Source organism: Doryrhamphus excisus, chromosome 7 (assembly GCF_030265055.1).
Source record: "Doryrhamphus excisus isolate RoL2022-K1 chromosome 7, RoL_Dexc_1.0, whole genome shotgun sequence".
NCBI classification, from domain to species: domain Eukaryota; kingdom Metazoa; phylum Chordata; class Actinopteri; order Syngnathiformes; family Syngnathidae; genus Doryrhamphus; species Doryrhamphus excisus.
In genome coordinates this window covers 15337002-15357805 of record NC_080472.1, presented here as the reverse complement: position 1 = coordinate 15357805, position 20804 = coordinate 15337002, and the positions used below count along the sequence as shown (strand labels likewise).

The following is a 20804-nucleotide window of genomic DNA, read 5'->3' as shown; positions in this document are numbered from 1 at the left end:
GTGTGTGTGTGTGTGTGTGTGTGTGTGTGTGTGTGTGTGTGTGTGTGTGTGTGTGTGTGTGTGTGTGTGTGTGTGTGTGTGAGTGTGTGAGTGAGTGACGGAAAGAAAAGCTCTGACTCACTGGAGGTTTGGCACCACCTCATTCTTTACATGTTTCAATCACTAGACCTGAATTTATGACTGGAACAAATACCATCATATCCGTCCATTGGGTCCTCTTAATGGTTTCTTTCGAAATGAATTTCTCAACAGCTGCTTATGTGTCAAATTTCTCAGAAAGGTTGAGAACAACCTCATTTAGGATCACTCAACTCCTTCCAACAGGTACAGATTAGCCAGGAACCTGATCTAGTCTCCTCCAACCTTAATACCAGATTAGGAAACAATGATTGACCACCACAGTGTGGCCACCTTAATAGGTACATGACCTCCAATGAGGTCGAATACACCAGCTGTTGGTGGTTTGTAAGGTTTTATTCTTGTCTATTTGCCCAGTGCTAGACGAGTGTTTTAACATGCGCCATAATCCCTCCTCACTGTTACCTGCATCCCTCCGCTCACATAGACGATGCTGTCAGTGTTTGGCTGGGCTTAAGGTGCTATAAATACTCTAGCACGCACAAGTCTGTCTTCCAGTGTGTGGGAGTGAGCAGTGAAAGTAGATAAGAACCACTCAGCTTGTGTACTAGTCGGGGATTTGGATCAAAGATACCAAAGTACACAGAAAATAAAAAAATACCCTCTTGACACATGCTAAAAGTCCATAGAGTGAGTTTGTGAGCGGCCTCTAATCTCTCTACCTGAGCCTGCTGTCTACCGGTCAGCCATTCCGGTCAGAAAACAAAGCTCCAGCTACTTATCGTGAGCTGGGAAAGTGGATTCTGCTGAGTAGACTGCAAAGGGAAGAGGAGACGAACACAATGGAGACGCTTTTTCTAGTAAAACACGACTGAACGATGCCTTTTGCTGTGCTCCATAGACATGTAAAAGACATTATAATAAAAGGAATATCTTCTCTGTGGAGCAACCGGAGGCAAGGTGTGAAGATGCTGCACCTGGATCATCAAAGGAGGGTAGGTCAATACCTTGAAGCTTGGAATGCTGCATTCAGCTTTGGAGGAGGAGGAAGAGGCTTCCATAATGACACACTGTAGAGTCAGAAAGATATGACTCTTTGTGAGGACACACTAGGTACATACTGTCATGCAAATATATATTGTATTTGTTTGCCGTCAAACTTGTTTTCATGAGGCACATTGCTGTTACTCCGAGGGCCACCTGAAACCATATTTCTGCATAATGATGCAAATAAATATAACAACTATTTACAACTTATAACAACGTATAAAGGGGGCTGCACGGCGGTCGAGGGGTTAGTGCACAGACCTCACAGCTAGGAGACCAGGGTTCAATTCCACCCTCGGCCATCTCTGTGCAGAGTTTGCATATTTTCCGCGTGCATGCGTGGGTTTTCTCCGGGTGCTCCGTTTCCTCCCACATTCCAAAAACATGCTAGGTTAATTGGCGACAAATTGTCCATAGGTATGAATGTGAGTGTGAATGGTTGTTTGTCTATATGTGCCCTGTGATTGACTGGCGACCAGTACAGGGTGTACCCTGCCTCTTGCCCAAAGACAGGCTCCAGCACCCCCTGCCACCCTCGTGAGGATAAACGGTAGAAAATGAATTAATGAATAAACAACTTATTAGTTTATAAGCAATAATAAGTTATTCGTTTAGAAGTAAACCTTCAAAAGGAGAAGAGAGCCAGACGTTCGAAAGTAAATATCATTCAAGTTTGCACTAGTGTTTGTCTGTTGTTGTAGTACCAGCATTTGACCGCAGAGTGGTGCTATTGGCTCGCCTCTTAGTGACGCCCACCGTGGTTTTAACATTCTTCACTCACTACCTACTGCGCATGCTCTTGTGGTGGACACCTCGATTAGATTTTCCAATCAAGCTCGCGAAGGTAACGAAAATAACAACTAAGTCGGATGCCATGTCATTTTTTTAACATAGGAAAAAGTAAGTGTTGTTTATGTATTTGGTCTGGTGTCGTGAGTTTTGTGAAACAGGAACAAAAAGTTACTTTTTGGCCTCTTAACCTTTACATCGAATGTCCTTTTTAGGTGACAATTGCGTTTATGATGACTTATAGTCGGAGGTTGTACTGTATGATTATTGTTATTTATTATTATTATTATCCAGTGGCAAATTAATTCACGTTAGTGTGTCAGCTGAATTAATTAGCTCATTTGCACACCTGCTCACCAAAATGGGCGTCACTTTGAGTGGTATTTAGCCACTTTTAAACTTCAGTTAGTCATGTAGTTGCATTCTTATCATAACTGAAACTAATGACAGTTTTTAGCTTGATGTGGCTACTTTCTAATGCTGATGTGTTTTTCTTTTACATACAAAAAGTGGATATGGTGTATGTAATAAGCTGTTTTTCTCCAACCAATTAATGAATTAGATACGTCAAATGTTGATGTTTTTCCACATTTGGCTAATATTCAACATGAAAGTGTAGATGTAAGATGATTTGACGTCATATTAAAGTGTCCATATACTGTTTTTATACATTTATCCTCTTCATCCATCCTCAGACTCCAGCTAGGAAGCCTCGCCATCACCAGCATGGATTATTACACGCCCCAGCCAACGCGACGCCACAACCCGGTGGACAGCATCTGCCGCAAGTTGCAGACCATTCAGTGGCGTGGTGAACGAGAGCCATATTCCCCCTTCCAGATCCCAAAGCTCTCCTCCAGCAGCTACGACAGCCCCCAGTGTGGCCTCAGGCACAACCTGGAGGCTATCTTAAAGAAGGGCGCCCGCCGCAAAGACGAGGGTGAGCGGCGGGAGGAGGAGGGGATGCCGAGCTCCGCTCCTCCACAGAAGAGCAACATGGGTACCTCGATCCCACCTTCCACGTTTTCCACCCCAGCATCCAATCCCCCCACGCCAGCTAACGTCACATACACCATCACCAGCACGTTTGGCGAGAGGAGAAGTGCTGATGGCAGTGATGTAAAACCATTTAAAACCTGGCAGAGGTACTGCTCCACTCCCACAGGCCAGTCCAAAGACTCTCCGTACTTGACATTCACACATGGTGAACCCCAATCCGCGCAGTCAAGCAAGAGTCCTCTGCTGTCTCGTACCTTCACCCCAAGTAACAGCACCGTGTCCTACAACCTCAACTTCAGCTCCACAGACAAGGGGAACTCGACAGAGCTTGAGCTGCCCTATGCTGCTCTGGTTGTGAAAAGACTGTCACTGGAAGATGGAGGTAGGTCCAAACTGCAGCATGAAGGATGTTGTCGATGGATCCTTGCAGTCAACATATTCTTATGATGATTTAGTAGCTAGCTTAGACCTAAAGTGCGGCCTTCTTACCTTCTTTCTCCAGAAGTTCTGATACTTAAAGTCTGATCACATCCTGATGAGTTTATGCATATAATCCATCTGATACATCTTGGCTTTCTCATTCATTCATTCATTCATTCATTCATTCATTCATTCATTCATTCATTCATTCATTCATTCATTCATTCAGCAGAGCATGAAGGTATCTTGATTTCATTTAACTTCCCTGATAAGTTGTTAAAATAAACAACACTGGAATCTCAAAGTAAGTGGTTGACTTTTTTCAGCTTTCACAAGTCAGTTTATTAGGTCAATACCGTTTACAGTACTTCTGTGCCTGGAGGAGGAATATGCATCATGTGCTTTCACTGTCTGCTCTTCCGCCTAGGCAACACACTGGTCTCCGACAGCAAGAACATGGCAGAAATCAGCCTCATCTGTGAGGAGAATCTGCTCGACACCATCTTCCATGCATGCGACACGCAGCGTCGAGGTAACGCCAACGCAAACTCGCACATCAACAATCGAGCAAGTCACTCAAGCTTCAACAGTGATGAGGAGTAAGGTAGTGGTATATGGTATAGTGGCTCGGGTGGAGAAAACAGCTTTTGAAATGGGGCAAACTCCAAGAGTGAGAACTTGTTTTTTTTCCCCACCATATACTGTAATAATACATAAACACCTTCATTGTTTAGGTAAGGTGTATGTGTCTCACATTGTGGACTACTTGCGGTACACCACCAGTCGCAGCTCGGAGGACAGCGGGCTGGAGGAGCTCTGCAACATGCTGGACCCAGAACGCAAAGATATCTCCATCGACCTGGACACTTACCACGCTGTAATGAGGGAGTGGATTGAAGACTGCCGCAGCAACAGGCATTGATATGAAAACATCATGGTCATTTGCCTTGTTATGGTTGTATGTTTTTGTTTGATTCCTCTGTTGTACCCTAGGGAAGAACCAGCAGAAGGTGTAACCCAGGACTCCATGAAACTGAAGGACACTCTTTCTGGTGGGTGCTGAAGCTATACGCCCAGTATATACTGTCATGTACTTTATGTTCTTTGTATTGTAGCCAAGAAGTCAATGCTGCTTAACATGACCTCTGGAAGTTTGGAGGGCTTTGGAGGGGATGCCTCAAGAGTTGAATTGTAAGTTCTTTCAGAAGCCAGCATGTTCTCATATCCTCTCAAGGGACAGTACTATAGAAATGAAACTCCTATATGCATTAGAGTAGTCAGTGTACAACTTGGTAATGAGTATATATTTTACAGTCCTCTAAAAATAAGTCAAACCACATCCATTATTTTCTAAATAGCTGGCAACACGAGTGCATTCACCCCACAGTGAACATGTCCAAATTGTGTCCCCTTCCAGTATACTCAAAGACATTTGTCATTTTGGATTTGTGTTTGTTGGAAAACTGCCATGTGGGCCAGTTTCCTAAAGGAATTTAATGGAATTCATATTTTTCCTGAATGAACCGCAGCTCCTCAGTGCCAGCAGCACTCATGCTTGACTGTAGTGAGACACAATGGACACACTTTAGATAATTCACACTATAGAATCTGTTCTATAATTGAATAGTTTAATTTGGGGGGTGATTTGGATCACCGTGTGCATCCAGGAATTTTTTTATTGAAAGGATTCTTCAAAATACACATTTTTGCATATAACTCAACAAAAAATGGTCAGCACATTTGGGGGGGGGGAAAAATACAGAATACTGGTTTCATGGCCCGGAAATCTAAATCATAGATAAAACTAATATTTTAGATGTAAATCACAAGATGTGGGGGGGGCTGAGTGGACGCCTACGCTCTCCAAGTGCTTTTCTTGTTTATTTTTGTGTGAAGAGCTTCAACACATACACGCGCACAAACACACAAGCTCCCCCTCCACCGTTTGTTTGCCTTTACAGTGAAACATCAGAGCTTGTATACTGTGTTGCCGACCTCCAGATGAGCAACCAAAAGCTCCAGGAGGAGGTAAAGAAGCTAAAACAGGTGGTGGAGGGCATGGAGGAGAGCAACCAAAAGCTGGCAGATGAGAATGTGGAGCTCCGCAACCAGGCCAGAGGGTAAGCTACGCTCGCATTCAAGTCCAAGAGCGCATGGGAGGTTTCTGCTGTTCCATGGATTTATTTTACAGTCACCAGCAGCTGGTCAGCGAAGAGAAGATGCTAAAAGAAGAAGTGGAAGAAATGAAGGCCACTCTGAGCTGCACTGAGGAAGACAGAGCTCGCGCCTCCGCACACAGCAAACACGTGGTCAGACAGACTCATCCACAACACCGCTTGCAAATACTGTCCAGTGAAACTAGGCGATAACAAAGAGACGGATAATAAAAATGAGGTGAACCGTTTGTTCTTCACAGGAGAAAGAAAACCAGGGTCTGATAGCCAATATCGCATCGCTGCAAGAGGAGGTAAATATCCCGGTCTTCTCCTGATGAGAGCATAGGCATGATTAAAAACAGCTGCCCTCTGATGCTTCCCTAGAACTTTAAGGTCACCATGGAGATGGACGAGCTTCAGAAGAGAATAGCAGAGCTGTGTGACATTAACGCTGACCTTCAGGTAGCTTTACTGACCATCCAGATTTTTTCTGTTGTACATTTCCGTTGCTTTTCTTTTTTTATTATACTGATTTGTAATATGGGGTGTGACATTCTTGTCTTCAGGTGCAGATTCACTCTTTTGATGCGGTCATCTGTGAAAAGGAAGTTCGAATACAAGAGGTCATTGTCATTCAAATTTGAATATATTTACATTGCTTTTTTTTTTTCGCAGAAAAACTACGTTTTCTCAACCATGTTTTTTTTTGCCTTTTCCAGAAGAGCAGCCAGATAGCTGAGCTTAAGGCAACAGTGGAAGAATATTCCTCCATCACAGAGGTCAGTCTTTTAATACTTACAATCTATAAAATAAAACGCAATGCTTTTTTTAAGGCTCAACCGACCAAATTAATACAAAATATGCGTACAATGTAAGACAACCGTACTTCCATACATTTGAAGCAGTGGTGAAACATGCGGCAACAGCTAAAAGCTGTTAAAATCTTTTATTTTATATATTCTTATATCTAAGGCGCTTTCTCTTTTTGAACGTGGTGGGATGGTGGAGCTGCATAAGCAAGGCCTCTCGCAGCGTGCCATTGTTGCCGAGGTTGGATGCAGTAAGACAGTCATTCTACATTTTTGGAAAGATCCTGAGTAGTACAGAACAAAAAAGTCAAATGATAGACCCCCTAAAAAATACACCTGTGCTCAGCCAGAGGATCTGATTGGCCGTCTGTCAAGACACACGGCGGTCCTCGACCCAAATAAAGGCCCTTACTGGTGCCAGCTGCAGCGCAAGTGCAGATGTTGCAGCAGGCATGCTTCATGACTGAGGACTCTGGTCTGTGTGGGAAGAGCTGGGTTCTTCAGCAGGACAATGCTGGCTTGACCAAGGACTTCTTCATGGAGAATATTATCACTCTGGACCATCCCGTGTTTTCCCCTGATTTAAATCCCATAGAGAACATTTGGGGATGGATGGCAAGGGAAGTTTATGAAAATGGCCATCAGTTAAAAGCTGAATGCTAAAAGTAGCCACGTTACACCCAGGTAGTTGTTGCGAGTTTAATGTTATCTGTATTTGGCAAGTTGGCCTTTGCTGGCTGACGGTGAAAATGTCTCATGCTCAGCTCAGGTTCCCCAAATAGGCAGCGTGTGGTCTACATCCAGCCCGTGGGTCATTGTTCTAGAATAATGTCATGCCATGGATTCTTGTGTTGCTTCTTGTTTAATATAGATGCTGAGGGCGGACAAGAGCAAACTGGAGAACCAGATGCAGATGATTCATCCAGACCTTGCTGGGTAGGTGAACAAAGAATCGTGTGGTTTAGAAGTTTTATGAACATCTTCACATTTCCCATTTGTTTGCATGACTCCCATCGCAGTGCAGGAGTGTCTCTTTCGGTAGCCTACAGGTTGAACCAGAGCCCTTCCGGGTCCCTGCAGACGGAACTGGCTCTGGCTCAGTCGCCACTGGAGGTCAGCACTTCACTTGTGCTTGCATTTTGACATGGACACTATAAATGCATGTTTTTTTCCCTCTAGTTTGTCCATGGGGTTGATCATTTATCCACAAGTGTGAGCTTTGCCTCGCCACTGGATGAGACGCTGGACAGGGAGGTGCTACTGATGATGAATGGACCCAGCCCTGAGCACATGGCATTGGAGTTCAAGAAACTACTTGGCAGACTGGTAATGAAGTGAAATGAAGCGTGTGGAGCTTCAGGGCATGTCCATATAAACACATGCAACATGTTGCCTTTTCTGTGCCCTTCCAGAAGACAGATTTCAGGAAAGACAGCAGCACTGTTCTGTCCTCGCTGAAAGCCCAACTGGATGGCCACTCACAGCCAGAGGGCGACACAGACGCCAGTCTTCAGGTGTGAAATCATCAACAATCAATGTGTTATCATCATGACAATTTATTGCAACCTTGCTGCTTGTGTGTGTGTGTGTGCGCGCCAGTGTCGGCCACCTTTTCGCGTAATTTGTCATGGAAATTTGGCATTTTTGTCCACGTGTTGCATGTTTTTCGCTCAAATTTCTCTCTTTCCCACACACTATCGCTTATATAACTCTCTGTGCTGTTTATTCGGTGTGTCGTAGCGTGAACACAACCCACTCCCCTTCTCGCTCACTCGGACTATCCTATCGCTCGCCCCTTCCGTCCCTCCTCCAGCTTTGTTGCATTCATTAGGCACGTAAGGCAGTAAACACACAAATGAGACGGACATCATTAGTTCAGTGCTTGCTCATCAGCTGACTACCATGGAAATTCTCTAACAGTTAGCATTTAGCATTCCACCTGAGTGAGAGACTTGACCCGCTATTGGCCCTGACTTCTTACAGGCAGTGCAGGCCGAGCTGGACGCAAGACGGGAAGACTGGGCCCTCAGCCTGGACCAGCTTGCTCAGTACACTGACTCAATAGAGAAGGAGCTGATCAAAATGGCCAGTAATATGAGGAGGTCCCGCACTGAGATCCTGCACCTTTCCATCAGGTAACTTTTTGCTTTTCGAGTATAGTAGTATCATAGTAGCGTTACTTCGCTGCCTTTCTTAAATGTCATGCCTCTTGCCTCTCACTGACCACCGCTCAACAGGGGAAGGACTTGTCAGTGCTCCTAACTGTAAGCGGCTCTAAGAGCCTGCCTCAATAGGTTTGGGCCAAGGCCAATCCTGGACTACAGTAATACTGTGTTTGGATAAGTTATCTTTGTGTGTGTGTGTGTGTGTGTGTGTGTTTGCTTATGCCTCATGTACTGGAGACGTACATTTCCAATTTGAGACAAAAAAGTGAAAGTCCTTAATATAGATTTAAGACCTTTACACGGTAAGTCAAAGGGGTGTGTGTGCATGCACGTGTGTGTGTGCGTGGCTATATAACAGTCACAGTGGCTCTGTAGCAGCCCACAGAGAGAGGGAGAGGGTCAGGGTGGTGCTATATTAGAAAGGGCTTATTCCTCACCCCTCAATGCTTGATTGTACATTTGAGGTGTGCTATGAGGTTTAGATTGGGTGACAAGATTAATACGCAGCGTGCCATCTGAAATCAAAAGGTGTAACAAGCTACACTGGGCCGGTTGGAGAACTGGCGCTGGTCACCCTGGGAAACAAAATGGGACACTGCATGGGCCTGCGGATTGGGTACAGTATGTCCACTGTACTGCTTTCTAGGACGTCTATCACTTTGTTTGGACACTTTAGAGTAGTTGGACATGTTTCTGGTGTTGTCCCTTCATTATAATGCTGTGGTTTTATTCATGCAGGGTGCAGGAGCAGGAGAACCAGAAGCGACAGCTTTGTGAGGAGCTAGATCAACTTAAGACCACCCAAGATAGCAGAGAGGCCTCATGTCAAACACCTGCACCAGAGGAAGAGGTCTGTTTGAGCTGGACCTGAATTCATGTCGAGAGCAGCTTTTAATTTGTTGTGTATGTGTAGGATCGTATCACATTTTGTTGGCTGCTTTAATACTTGATGGCATCACGTTTAGAATATTATCATTGCTATTTACTATAGTGTTACTGTAGTGTTCATTTTCCACAATAGAACAGTGGCAGGGCTTATGAGTTGGCGTCTGAAGTGTGCACAACTTCAGATGCAGCCATACACCCACACACTCGTCTCTCAAATTGCACTGGTGTTTGCACCAACCAGTACACTACATTATTTCATTTAGTTTGGGTTTTATCATCATTTATGAGCTTATTTTTATTTTATTTTGATCATGTTCGGTAAAATGTGTCATTGTAATGGGCTGTATCTTGTCTTGTATGTCCTTAATAAGCCTGGGGAAGACCTGGAATGGGATGAGGAATACGCCCTTCAAGATTTCCTGAAAAGCGAAATGGCAGGAAGCAACTGTCAAGCTCAGGACGAACCGAAGGAGAGCAAAGCTGATGAGACAGTGGGCAAGGTGGCAGAGCGAGGCGAAGAGGAGGACGGAGAGAAGTGGATGGTGGTGGACCGCACGGGTGATGGAGAAGTGAGGGACACGTCCACTCCTGTGTCTGCCGTTCCTTGTCCATTGGACACAACTCAAGGTGAGAGAGGACACAGAAGTCAACCGTGGCAAAGCAAAAATGCTCTTCTTTTTTTTTTTTAAATCATAAAAATATGTAATTGAAAGTTCATTCTGACTGCAGTCTTGCATCCATGATTACATCATTTGCTTTTTTTAATAAGAGAAAATTCTGAAATATTTTCAAGTGTTTTATATTTAACCCACAATGTCTACTAGAGCATCTTATCTGTAATGCAACCAACCAGTATAAGTAAGGAATGGCTGAATACCCCAGGCAGTGACTATAGGATTTGTTGACTTATTGTCTTTGTGTGTGTGAGTGTAGGGCTTGGGTTATTCCCCTGTAATCCATGACAGTCAAAGGACACGCAGCCAGCCTTGAAGCACCGCTCCGTTCACATCCACGCACACAAGAAGACCCCTACCTTCTATGGTGGTTCGATTCTAAAAGCTGTGTGTTTGGGGGAGAACGTGTGTGTCAGACTTCCTTCCTCAAGGCCCTTCTATGGCCAGGTGTAAGAGTGATCTGAGTCCATGGAGCGAGCAGTAATCCCCCATTCCTCGCCTGCATGAGTGGCTGGCAGGCAGGGAGACAAAAAAAAAAAAAAGAGTGCACGAATGCGGCCACTAATGCCACTTTGGCTGTCTGATTTTAACCCCTCTGCCCCTCCTGCAGGACACTTCTGTTTACTATACACAGTTTGACCTTTTATGGCACAAGGCGGGGTTGCTTTATTGGAGGGCCGGAGAACTTCTACAAATGTTCAATTACTTATATGCTGTCATTTTATTTTCTTCCCCTCTCTGTGTTACATAGAAGATTCAGCCTGCACTCAGTCAGAGCCAGAGGTGAAACATCATTGTTTGCAGGTAAAATTCATTCTGATATCATTTTCAGCAACACAACTTATACTTCACACTTTGTCTGCGTAAGCTAACTCTTCTACTCTTGAAGTAGTGCAAACAAAAGGCTGAACACTGGGGAAAAAACGTGCAACCCTTCTGTGTTGCCTGTGCTATTATTTTTCAGACAAACGGACACAACAAACGGCTGTTATTAAACCCTGAAAGTTTGACCTTGAAATTTCTCACACACTACAAAACGTCCACTTGGCTGAATTACCACCAAATTTGGTACACAGCTGTAGGGGATTGGAAATATGGTTTAAATATTGGTTTAAAAACGTCGCCGACATCAAAATGTCTTTGCAGAGGCACACAATAATAACCGATTGATTGTAAAACTAAGGATATCTGATTTATATTATATAACATTTTGAGCACAACCCATCGTGGGCGACATACTCTGATTTACTGTCCTTATATGCAGCAGTGAAAGCTCCTTTCAATCCCTTATGTTGACTGTATTGCATTTATATAACACGCTGATCTCATATTTTCTACATGGAATACCACAAAAAAATGCATAACAAATGGTTTGGTCCCAAATTACTAATAGTGTCTAAATAAGATGCCACAATCTTTTCAAATCATGAATATGCAAATTGATGAAAGTCATGTGTACGAAACACACTTGCATACAGTGTGACAGTGACTTGACACTCATCACAGCAGTTATTCACCCAGCAAGCTGTCTGCTAGCTTCATTCAAGCGTTTCCTATTCTGGAGTGAGCTTGTAGGTTCCTATATGACTAATGCACATTGCATATTTCAACTTTTCACCCCCCGCCCCCCCTTTTTTTCTAAACATGTAGCATTTCTGTGGTTTTTCAGGACGAGGCAGCAGCACCGTCAGACGCCCACTCACAAGCTGTCAGCCCCAAGCAACGAGAGGCGGATGCCCTGCCCGATCCATCCCACTCAGAGAACTGTAGTAAGGCCGCCGCCTCCTACTCTCTCTCTTTCTCGCTCTCTCTATTCAATCTCTATGCAGATCATCATCTACTGTATGTGCTTATAGTCCACCGTGCATCTTTACAAGTTAACCAAAGAATGAGTCATTTCCTGACTCACTTGGTACGCTCCCCGTTTCTGTCGAAAATGAAAAATTCAAGAGAAGGTCTTTTTGAGTCCAGTATTGTGTGCCCAGATGCAGAAACACAAGAGACTGCATTGTCTCAGTCTGAAGACGCAGCCCATAATGTGAGCACCTCACCTGATCAGGATCCAGCTGTTCTACCTGCCAACGGCGCATCACATGTACCAGATGAGGTTACTCCACACAGTGCTAGGTGAAGTAAAGAAAATAAAATAAAAATCATTCCTAAAGTTAAGATTGTTGAATTGAATCTCATCACTGCCACTCAAGCTCCAGTCATCATGTTTATACCATCATTTCCCTATGACGTGCTCCACATTTGCTAGTCAAAGGTTGTTTTCCTGTGTGTGGGAGGCAAGCACAGGCTAAACAGTGCTTTTGCAAAGCATCAGTCCGTCCAACGACAATGAAACAAAAGCTGTTCCTCATCAGAATGTGGATAGAAAATAAGAGGGGAGAGTAGAAACTGAAAACTCCTGACGTTCCTCTTGTCTGCAGCATCCAGCTGACTGGAGAGGACCACACAGGGGAGGAGAAAGAGGACATGAGCTGTGCAAAGGTCAGTGGCACTAAAGGAAATGTTTGAATTTGAAAGGGTACAGCTTCATCTATTCCCCACAGCACACCACTTCCTCTTCTTATTCCTCTCTCCTACTCTACAGGTTTGGATGTGTGCTTGCTGTGTTATGGGGAGGGGCGGGGGGGGGTTGAGTTGACCGATGTCCTTTCACCATGTCTGACACTTGTACAATGAGTGCTCGGTTTACATTGTTAGGTCAGTGCTTCTCAAATAGTAAGGCAGACTCTTGAATATGCTTGCATGCCTCACAGCACTTCTTTTTGTAGGTAATAACTAGGACAAGGTGTCAGTGCTGGTGTCAAAGGGCTGCCGGTAATTATTTGCTATCCATCGATATCCATCTATTTTACCACTTATCCTCGCGAGGGTCGTGGGCATGAGGGAGCCTATCCCAGCTGTCTTTAGGTGAGAGGTGTGGTACACCCTGGACTGGTCGCCAGCCAATCACAGGGCACATATAGACAAACAACCATTCACACTCGCATTCATACCTATGGACAATTTGGGGTCTAGCATGTTTTTGGAATGTGGGAGGAAACCGGAGTACCCGGAGAAAACCCACGCATGCACAGGGAGAACATGCAAACTCCGCACAGATGCCAGAGAGGGGAATCGAACCTGTGTTCTAGTTGTGTGGCCTGCATGCTAACCACTCTACACCGTGCAGCCCTCAGCTGGTATCGTTATTGAAAAAAAATGAAGCTGCGTCCTTCGCCACTTACCTTGTTATATTGGACATTTACAGTACTGTGTGTATGCCATTACACAACATCCTATTGCTACACACTCACCTTGCTCCATCGTGCGAATGTTCACACAAGTGTGTATGCAGGAAGTCCACCTCCACCACTTAGCACTGTGCCAGTGTAAGAGAGTTCTTTTAGCACCCTCACACACGCACAGCTGCAGGGCGCTTTATGAAACTGCACCTTATATAAGAAATCCTCCAAATCTGTCTCTTTCACACACTGTGCAGCTCAGAAAGCGTTTCTCTGTCATGGGACAGGTATGTAAACGGTCGGTTGCAAGAGATCCGTCCTTTTGCTTAGCCTTTGTAACTTTTCTAGAGCCTGATCCTGGACCAGTCGACACCGAGGACAGCAGCGGAGGACATGTAAGTAACTTACCATCAGCAGTCCCGATATTCTGCATCTAATTACTGATATGAGAGATAACGCTGTAACACTGTTTTTCAGCACGAGCCTGCTTCCTGTGGTGGTTGAAGAAGAGGAGAGCATGCAGGAGAGTACCACGGTAGCTCCAAGTGAAGTGGCCAACACGGCAGGTAGGATGCAGAAGTCTCAAAAGAGACGTTTGTTTACAGATTTTCACACATGCATGCAAGTTTTAACACCCCCGCACACACACACACCTCTTCGTCAAGGGACAGAGCAGCCCGCCAGTGTCGGCACAACCACCCTAACTGACGCAAGCTTGACACAGACCAGCCAATCGGAGAGCAGCGTGGTCAGCATGACCTCTGATCAATTGGAAGGCAAAAAGGACTCCCTCTCCCCTGATGGGAAGAATAAGAAGCAACTGGTAAGACCTGCCCTGGTTAGCTTTTTTATTTTAATTTTTTTTATTGATGTTGACAAAAAGATAATGTGACGTAAATGAGTTCATTCGGCATCACCTTGAAGAACTTTATACTGACATGGCATGGTTATTGTGATGGATGGAGCAAGGTGGATTTCATCATTCAACATGACATTGCAACTTGAATAGAGAGCCTGTCTTTCCAGCTTTGTGGGTGGATGGGTGTGGATGATGCTGAGTGGAAGAGAGAAAGCTCATTTTCAGGTTAGACTCCAGCGGCTTTCAATCCACACCGTACTCGTCCATCATGAAAAAAGAAATGCAGTGAAGGACAGGAGAGGGAATAAATAAGGATATAACACAATGAAGAACAATTTGGAGGAAGGAACAACATCAAAAAGAGAGGCACATCAGAAGGCACTGATGTTTAACTCGTACCTGCAGGAGCCGTCATGTGGCATGGACAATAAGGAAGCCCAAAAGGTGGGGGAGAGCAAAACCGGGACACCTGCAGCCTCTGAAAAGGAATGTATGTGTCATATTAAATGTTGTTGTACATTCAAGATAAAAATGTTTGGTCAGGAAATGATCTCTTTACTGTGTAGCTGAGGCTTCAACAATCTCTGACCACGGTGGTACATGCAGAGAGGACAACAACAGGTGAGACCAATGCTTTCCATTCACGCACTTCCTTACCTGCACCTGAGGAGGACAGCCCAATGCAATGCGTTGTTAGGACTCAAAACTGGGAAAATGCCACTTGCCACCCTCTGTGGACACCATCTTTTATACATCGTGGGAGGGGAGGGGTTTGGGACACTGTCAAAATTTGCATACTCGGGAACTAAGTACAGAATGTACTTATTGAAGTTTAGGGTTAGGTAAGCCCTATAACCCAGACAAGCGCATCCATGTCTGTTCATGTAAACGTGTGTAGCATGTACTAATATTGTCCTTCTCTGCAGCCTTTCTCCCAATGACAAAGAGATTGAGGTGTGTTTTGACCTTTTAATATTTAATATTGTCATAATGTGATATAGTATCATGGGCAATCATACCATTTCTGTGTCCTTTTCCAGACCGAGTTCCAGCGTCTAGCTTTGGGTTTCAAGTGTGACATGTTTACCCTTGAAAAGAGGCTGCGCCTGGAAGAGAGGTCACGTGACCTGGCTGAGGAGAATGTTCGCAGGGAGGTGTCCAGCTGCCAGGGCTTGCTGCAGGTGTGTTGTTTGTGTAAGCTCATTTAAGGCCAGTGGTTCTCAACTGGTTTTCCTGGGGGGGGCCCACCATCACCCCAATTAGCGCACATTTTTAAACTCAAACTCGAGCCGCAGTGGTGAGACGCTGTCGCTATAGCGTGGTCTTCTCCAGCAGATATCTTCAACTGTGTGTCGGATGGACTGAACGTTAAGTCCCCATTTGATGTCCTTCACCTCCTGCTCAAGGTTGACAGTCGACCATGAACTTTCCACACACCCCTTGGCAGACAAAAATGCCAGGTGCATTCACAGACATTGGGTGATGAATTATTTTATAAAGTGACCCACCAGTTGAGAATCACTGCTTTAGGGTGTTAAGCTGAATCTTGGTATATACTTTAAGGGGCGGACAAGCGCATGTTTGTAAAATGTGAGTAACATTGGTTGAAAAACATGGCCGCCATCAACCAAAACATTTTTAGCAATCATTGGCCATTTGTGTGACGGTTATAAAATGTTGGGAATGTCCCCCGAGGGGGCGCCACATAGAGCTATTACAGTCATTCCCTAATTCTTGCAGGCTCTTATTCCTCTATGTGAGGATGATAACCAGTCAATGGAGATCATCCACAGGCTCCAGAAGAACCTGGATATCCTCATCCAGTCTATGACCCGCGTGTCCAGTCGCTCTGAGATGCTTGGAGCCATTCATCAGGTATGGGGAAACGGCTAAAAGTTTTCTGGGTTTTTTTTTGTTTTTCAAATCTGTGTATTGTCATCGACAGGAGAATCGCATTGGCAAGGCTGTGGAGGTGATGATTCAGCACGTAGAGAACCTGAGGAGGGTGTACACCAAGGAGCACGCAGAGCTGTTGGAGCTACGAGAAACACTCATGCAGAACGAGAGGTCGTTTGGCTCGCACACAGAAAGAGGTGGGCTTATCCGCATGCGTTTTGAAAATGGAAAAAGGCCGTGAGTTGACTAGGCCTCCTTGCAGATGAGTTCCGTGGCAAGAAGCCGTCAACGTCGCAATACTACAAGGTCAGGTATCACACATGGTCTCATCGTTTGAAAGTATGTTCTGGATGTGATTGTGACATTGTCTGTATTTTTGGATCCCAGCAGTCAACCCGGCGGGTTAGCATAGCAGCAATACCTCGCTCTGGTGGAGTCAACATGCACTATGATATGGTGAGGATGCTGGCATTGCTTTGCTTACTACTAAAGATCCCATACAGCCTCTGTTCCCAAAGTGGGGTACACAGATTGAAAACATTTAAAACTGCTTGGCTACATTAGCGTCAAACACTGAGATTTACATAATGTGCTCGAACACCTCATGTGAACAGCCAGAGCGCAGGTAGTAGCTAAGTACAGTGCAGAAGAAAGGTTACAGCATGAAGTTGTTCATTGTTCTGTGTGCTTTACATGCACAAATAAGTTTGATGATAATGTGGTGCATTCACAGTTGTTAGGATTATTGATATTATGTGCTAAATTAGGGCGGCATGGCGGTCTGGTGGTTAGTGCGCAGACCTCACAGCTAGGAGACCAGGGTTCGGTCCCCGCCCTCGGCCATCTCTGTGTGGAGTTTGCATGTTCTCCCCGTGCATGCGTGGGTTTTCTCCGGGTACTCCGGTTTCCTCCCACATTCCAAAAACATGCTAGGTTAATTGGCCACTCCAAATTGTCCATAGGTATGAATGCGAGTGTGAATGGTTGTTTGTCTATATGTGCCCTGTGATTGGCTGGCGACCAGTCCAGGGTGTACCCCGCCTCTCGCCCGAAGACAGCTGGGATAGGCTCCAGCACCCCCCGCGACCCTCGTGAGGAAAAAGCGGTAGAAAATGAATGAATGTGCTAAATTAGGGTTGATCTTTGTATGTGTTGCTGTGACTAATTAGGGTGCTTTGCAAAGCACTGGATGTGGTGACTTACAAATTTTGCATGTGAAAGTAAACCTATGCTTTCACGTATGTGTCTTCTTCGGGTGTTGTGGCCGCTTTGTTCAGCGGTCCTTGAACACGCCATGTGTATGACTTTCTCCGACGCTGCACAGCCAGACGTGTATTTTCTGTTCTTCATTTCATCTCGTCCATGTTCACAAATGTTAATGCTGTGTGTAAATGGACAGAGGTGAGCTTTGATAATGTTCGCTCTGTGCTGCTGCATTTTTGCTTGGTGCATAATTCTGTGTTCACATTATGCCATACCATGTTGTTGCACACAAAGCACAGCAAGAGAGCATAAAGAGCACAGTTCGCCCTATCTTACCACAGCTTGTCAACGTGTAATATATAATTCATCATATAAATAAATTCACCAATGATTCTGAAACCTGCTGTTTTAAAGATAAGGGGGTACAGGGGGTCCAGTCAGATGTGTCTGTAGAGTGACATGACGTTAGGGAACCACTACCATACAGGATTAGAGTATTTCAACAATTTAGTCTTCCTGATTGTGTATTGGTAGTGTCTTGCCCCAAAAGCAGCTTTAAGTCTGATGAGCTGCGTTTATTAATGACGTCCTCCTCAAAACCCACCATCTCAGTGACTCTTATGAAGACGATACAATTTGTCATGTTCAGTGACACATGTGACTATAACATAATTAAAAAGTCAATTTTGCATCATAGGGAACCTTCACTGACTAACACTTGTTTCTTTCGGCTTAATGTGTCTCATGGGTGCAACGGGTGGTTTAATGCTTCCATCTCCTGAAAATGTACTTTCCCTCTCTATAGACAAAACAACAGGATGGTGCAGACAGTGAGGCAGAAAGACTGACAAGGAGATCTCCATGGTAAGTGTCCAAGTGTGCGTGTGGTCCTTGAACTGTCATTATGTCTCCCAAGTGAAGGGAACACTGTAAATTGCTTCTGTCGAACGCACCAGTATTGTAGCTTTTGAGAGGTTTGCTACCTACCATAACAAGGGTTGTTTTTTTTTTTATTGTGCCCCCCCCTGTTGACAATGGTGGTTTTCAGGAATGTGGCAGGAAAGAACATGGCACGCCCCCCACTTAAACGCTTTGTTAGCTCTGCCGCCTGGGTTGACACTGAAGAGCCCTCTGTCATGATGAAGGGGTAAGAAATGCCAGGGGAGAGCGTTGCACCGTGGGCTGTTATGAAAAAGATGGCTGCATAAATTAGGATTGAAAAGGTCTCCTTTTATGCGACATCATCATGGCATCATAAAAATCATTTCACTTGCTCTTTACTTTAGAGAGAAGAGTTATGTTTTCATGGCAAATGGCATCTACTTCCTTCGGGTGTTAAATCGTCCTTCGCTTTGTAAAATAGTATTCTTTGCTACACATCTTTTTTTTTTTTTTTTTTTGGTCCTGTCCAGCCATTGGGTCAGATAGTATTAGTGATATAAATGCCCTTACAGATTTGCTCTGCCAGGAAAAAGTGTAAGCTACATCTTCCCTATTATACAGAGTATTATTTGATGTTTTGTTGTTCTACAAATTTGGAGCGGCCGGAGCAGGAGGGGATGGAAAAGAAGAAAAAACAGAGCAGTGCAGGGACAAAAGGGGTATAAAGAGACAAAAACAGCAGCAACAACAATTGCAAGGACTATAACAGAAACATATGTATATGTATAATATAATATGGGACCTTTAGGAATGAGCTTGGACTGTAAAATAGTGATGCAGCTATCTTTCATGCATTCAGCCGCACAGTAAGCGTGACCAGAAGTCCTGTGTTGCATGTTTTTGTCATAAGAAACACCATATACTATACTGCAATGACAGAATGAGAAAATGTTTGCGATCGTGACGCACATAAAACGTGTCTGCTTGGTAAACGTACATGCATGTGTCCACACTAATTTGTCCGCATTAATTTGCAATCTATCAATGCTTTGTACATCAATCCGTGTCGTTTGTGTCAATGCCCTGACCCCCACACGTGCCCACAGGACGACGCGCAACAACTCTGACGCCCAGTCGGTGGACGAACAGGAGGAGCCGGTGGCAGAGAGGAGGAGGTCCAGTCTCAGTGAGCTGGGCAGCAAACTCACCTCCCTCATTCTGCCGCTCAAGACGTTAGTCCATCTCCATACGCACATCTCTGGCCGCACCAGTTTATCATTGAGTTTGATCAGATAGAAATGGCGTAAGACATGACTTCTTTCGACGTGATGCAACGTCTGTGATGCGTTCAGGGCTTCACTGAGCTTTTTCTGCTTACTTTGTTGGAGTTGATCATACGATGCCATCTTCAGCTCATGCATGGATTTCTTTGTATGGGTTTTCTGACATTCACTAACATCTGATGATTTTCTTTCCCTTGCAAATGAATATTTTCTGAATGTTCCCTTTCCTTCCACATCCTTCAGGAGTCAGGATGAGCTCTTTGTCATGCTGTAAGTGCGTAGGGAAGGGAAGTGGACATGCATGCAAACATCTGTGTGGCATTTCCAAGAATGCTTCATTCTGCTGCCTGTTATGCTGATGACTCCATGTGTCTTTATGTCTAACTGTTGTCATTCAAGCAAGCGCTCACTGTCTCAATCCATCATCCCAATTAGCACGGAACTGTGCCATGTATTTATTTCTCTGCTTGACTTTGTTTCCATACAGTCCAAGCTGTTCCTCCAGCCCGGCATCTTCCGACCCAGGCCTGTCCCAGTCCCTGTCCCATAACTTGACTTCCTCCCGGGTGGCGACAGCAGCCGCAGTGGCGCGGGGTGGCAGGGGGCTCTGGCTTTGGTTGGCGATGGTGCTTGTGCTCGCAGGTTAGCTCCTTTTTGATAGTTGTAAGGCTCGCCAGTTGATGGGACTGGGATCATCATTTCCTCATCACTAGGTCTCCTGGCGTTGTTGGCCAGTCTGGTGATGCAGCCAGCAGTAGACGCAGCCCCTGTGGGCACCGGGGACTCCTGGATGACCATCCAGCAGCTTCTGTGGCCTTACACTGGCCTGCAGCATAACGGACAGCCCCCAGTCTAACCCCTTTTGGATCGGGGAGTGGATGGTGCTACGACTGTCAGCCTTCTGCGTAGATTTGTCCGTGCCACACGGAGAAAAGACTGTTGGTGGTGCCTGAAGATATCTAAATGGTATCAGTAGGGCTTCTGGGCCTGGTTGACCCAAATGGAGGATTTTGTCACGTTTGTGGAGGACATTTGATGGTTGCTCGGCATCCTTCACAATATAATGCAGTTTTCACTCAGTATTTACCTGCTTCTTAGAACCACCGTCCTTAAAACGACTTCAGAGCATTGTCAGATTTTAGTGCATCCACTCAACCTTATGTGCCACACAACGGCTTCTTAACCTATGTCCTTTTTATAACTTTTTAAGCAGATAAACACTGATAATAAAATATTTTATGTTTTTAAATGTGTATTTATAACTACTTTTGGAGTGGGTGATATGTGAATCTGATTTTATTATTGTCTTAGCACCAAAGGTTGTTTTTTTTTTTTTTTGCTGTGGTTGTCACAACTTCATACACTTTTATATGTTGCCAAGAATATGCGTCGCATAAATAAAGGAGTTGATTCTATGATAAAG

General features: G+C 44.8%; 1 protein-coding gene across 14 annotated transcripts; it reads left to right on the top strand.

Moving 5' to 3' along the window:
- The first annotated feature begins 727 nt into the window (after positions 1-727).
- lrmp (lymphoid-restricted membrane protein) lies at positions 728-20802 on the top strand. Of its 14 annotated transcripts, none has more exons than XM_058077345.1 (40): positions 728-1073; positions 2610-3295; positions 3761-3865; positions 4068-4248; positions 4327-4385; positions 4449-4524; positions 5295-5453; positions 5525-5642; positions 5750-5800; positions 5874-5951; positions 6056-6112; positions 6209-6268; positions 7170-7234; positions 7318-7411; positions 7478-7624; positions 7711-7812; positions 8282-8433; positions 9202-9313; positions 9723-9978; positions 10777-10829; positions 11695-11794; positions 12011-12152; positions 12458-12518; positions 13607-13653; positions 13736-13824; positions 13924-14081; positions 14523-14607; positions 14684-14738; positions 15044-15071; positions 15158-15298; positions 15858-15992; positions 16063-16210; positions 16276-16319; positions 16401-16469; positions 18022-18080; positions 18265-18363; positions 19205-19330; positions 19625-19651; positions 19869-20023; positions 20095-20801. In XM_058077345.1, the coding sequence occupies exons 2-40, from the start codon at positions 2641-2643 to the stop codon at positions 20235-20237; spliced, it is 4491 nt and encodes a 1496-aa protein (XP_057933328.1). In that variant the 5' UTR covers positions 728-1073; positions 2610-2640; the 3' UTR covers positions 20238-20801. The 14 variants fall into 14 exon arrangements, with proteins under 14 accessions (XP_057933328.1, XP_057933329.1, XP_057933325.1 ...); XM_058077346.1 differs by lacking the exon at positions 728-1073 and adding an exon at positions 1173-1191; XM_058077342.1 differs by lacking the exon at positions 728-1073 and adding an exon at positions 1911-1969.
- The last annotated feature ends 2 nt before the right edge of the window (positions 20803-20804 follow it).

Bases quoted from the DNA above. Each gene is read 5' to 3' on its own strand.
- lrmp (XM_058077335.1), top strand. The intron at 5,801-5,873 runs GTAAATATCCCG...ATGCTTCCCTAG, and splicing joins TCGCATCGCTGCAAGAGGAG to AACTTTAAGGTCACCATGGA. The intron at 18,364-19,204 runs GTAAGAAATGCC...ACGTGCCCACAG, and splicing joins CCCTCTGTCATGATGAAGGG to GACGACGCGCAACAACTCTG.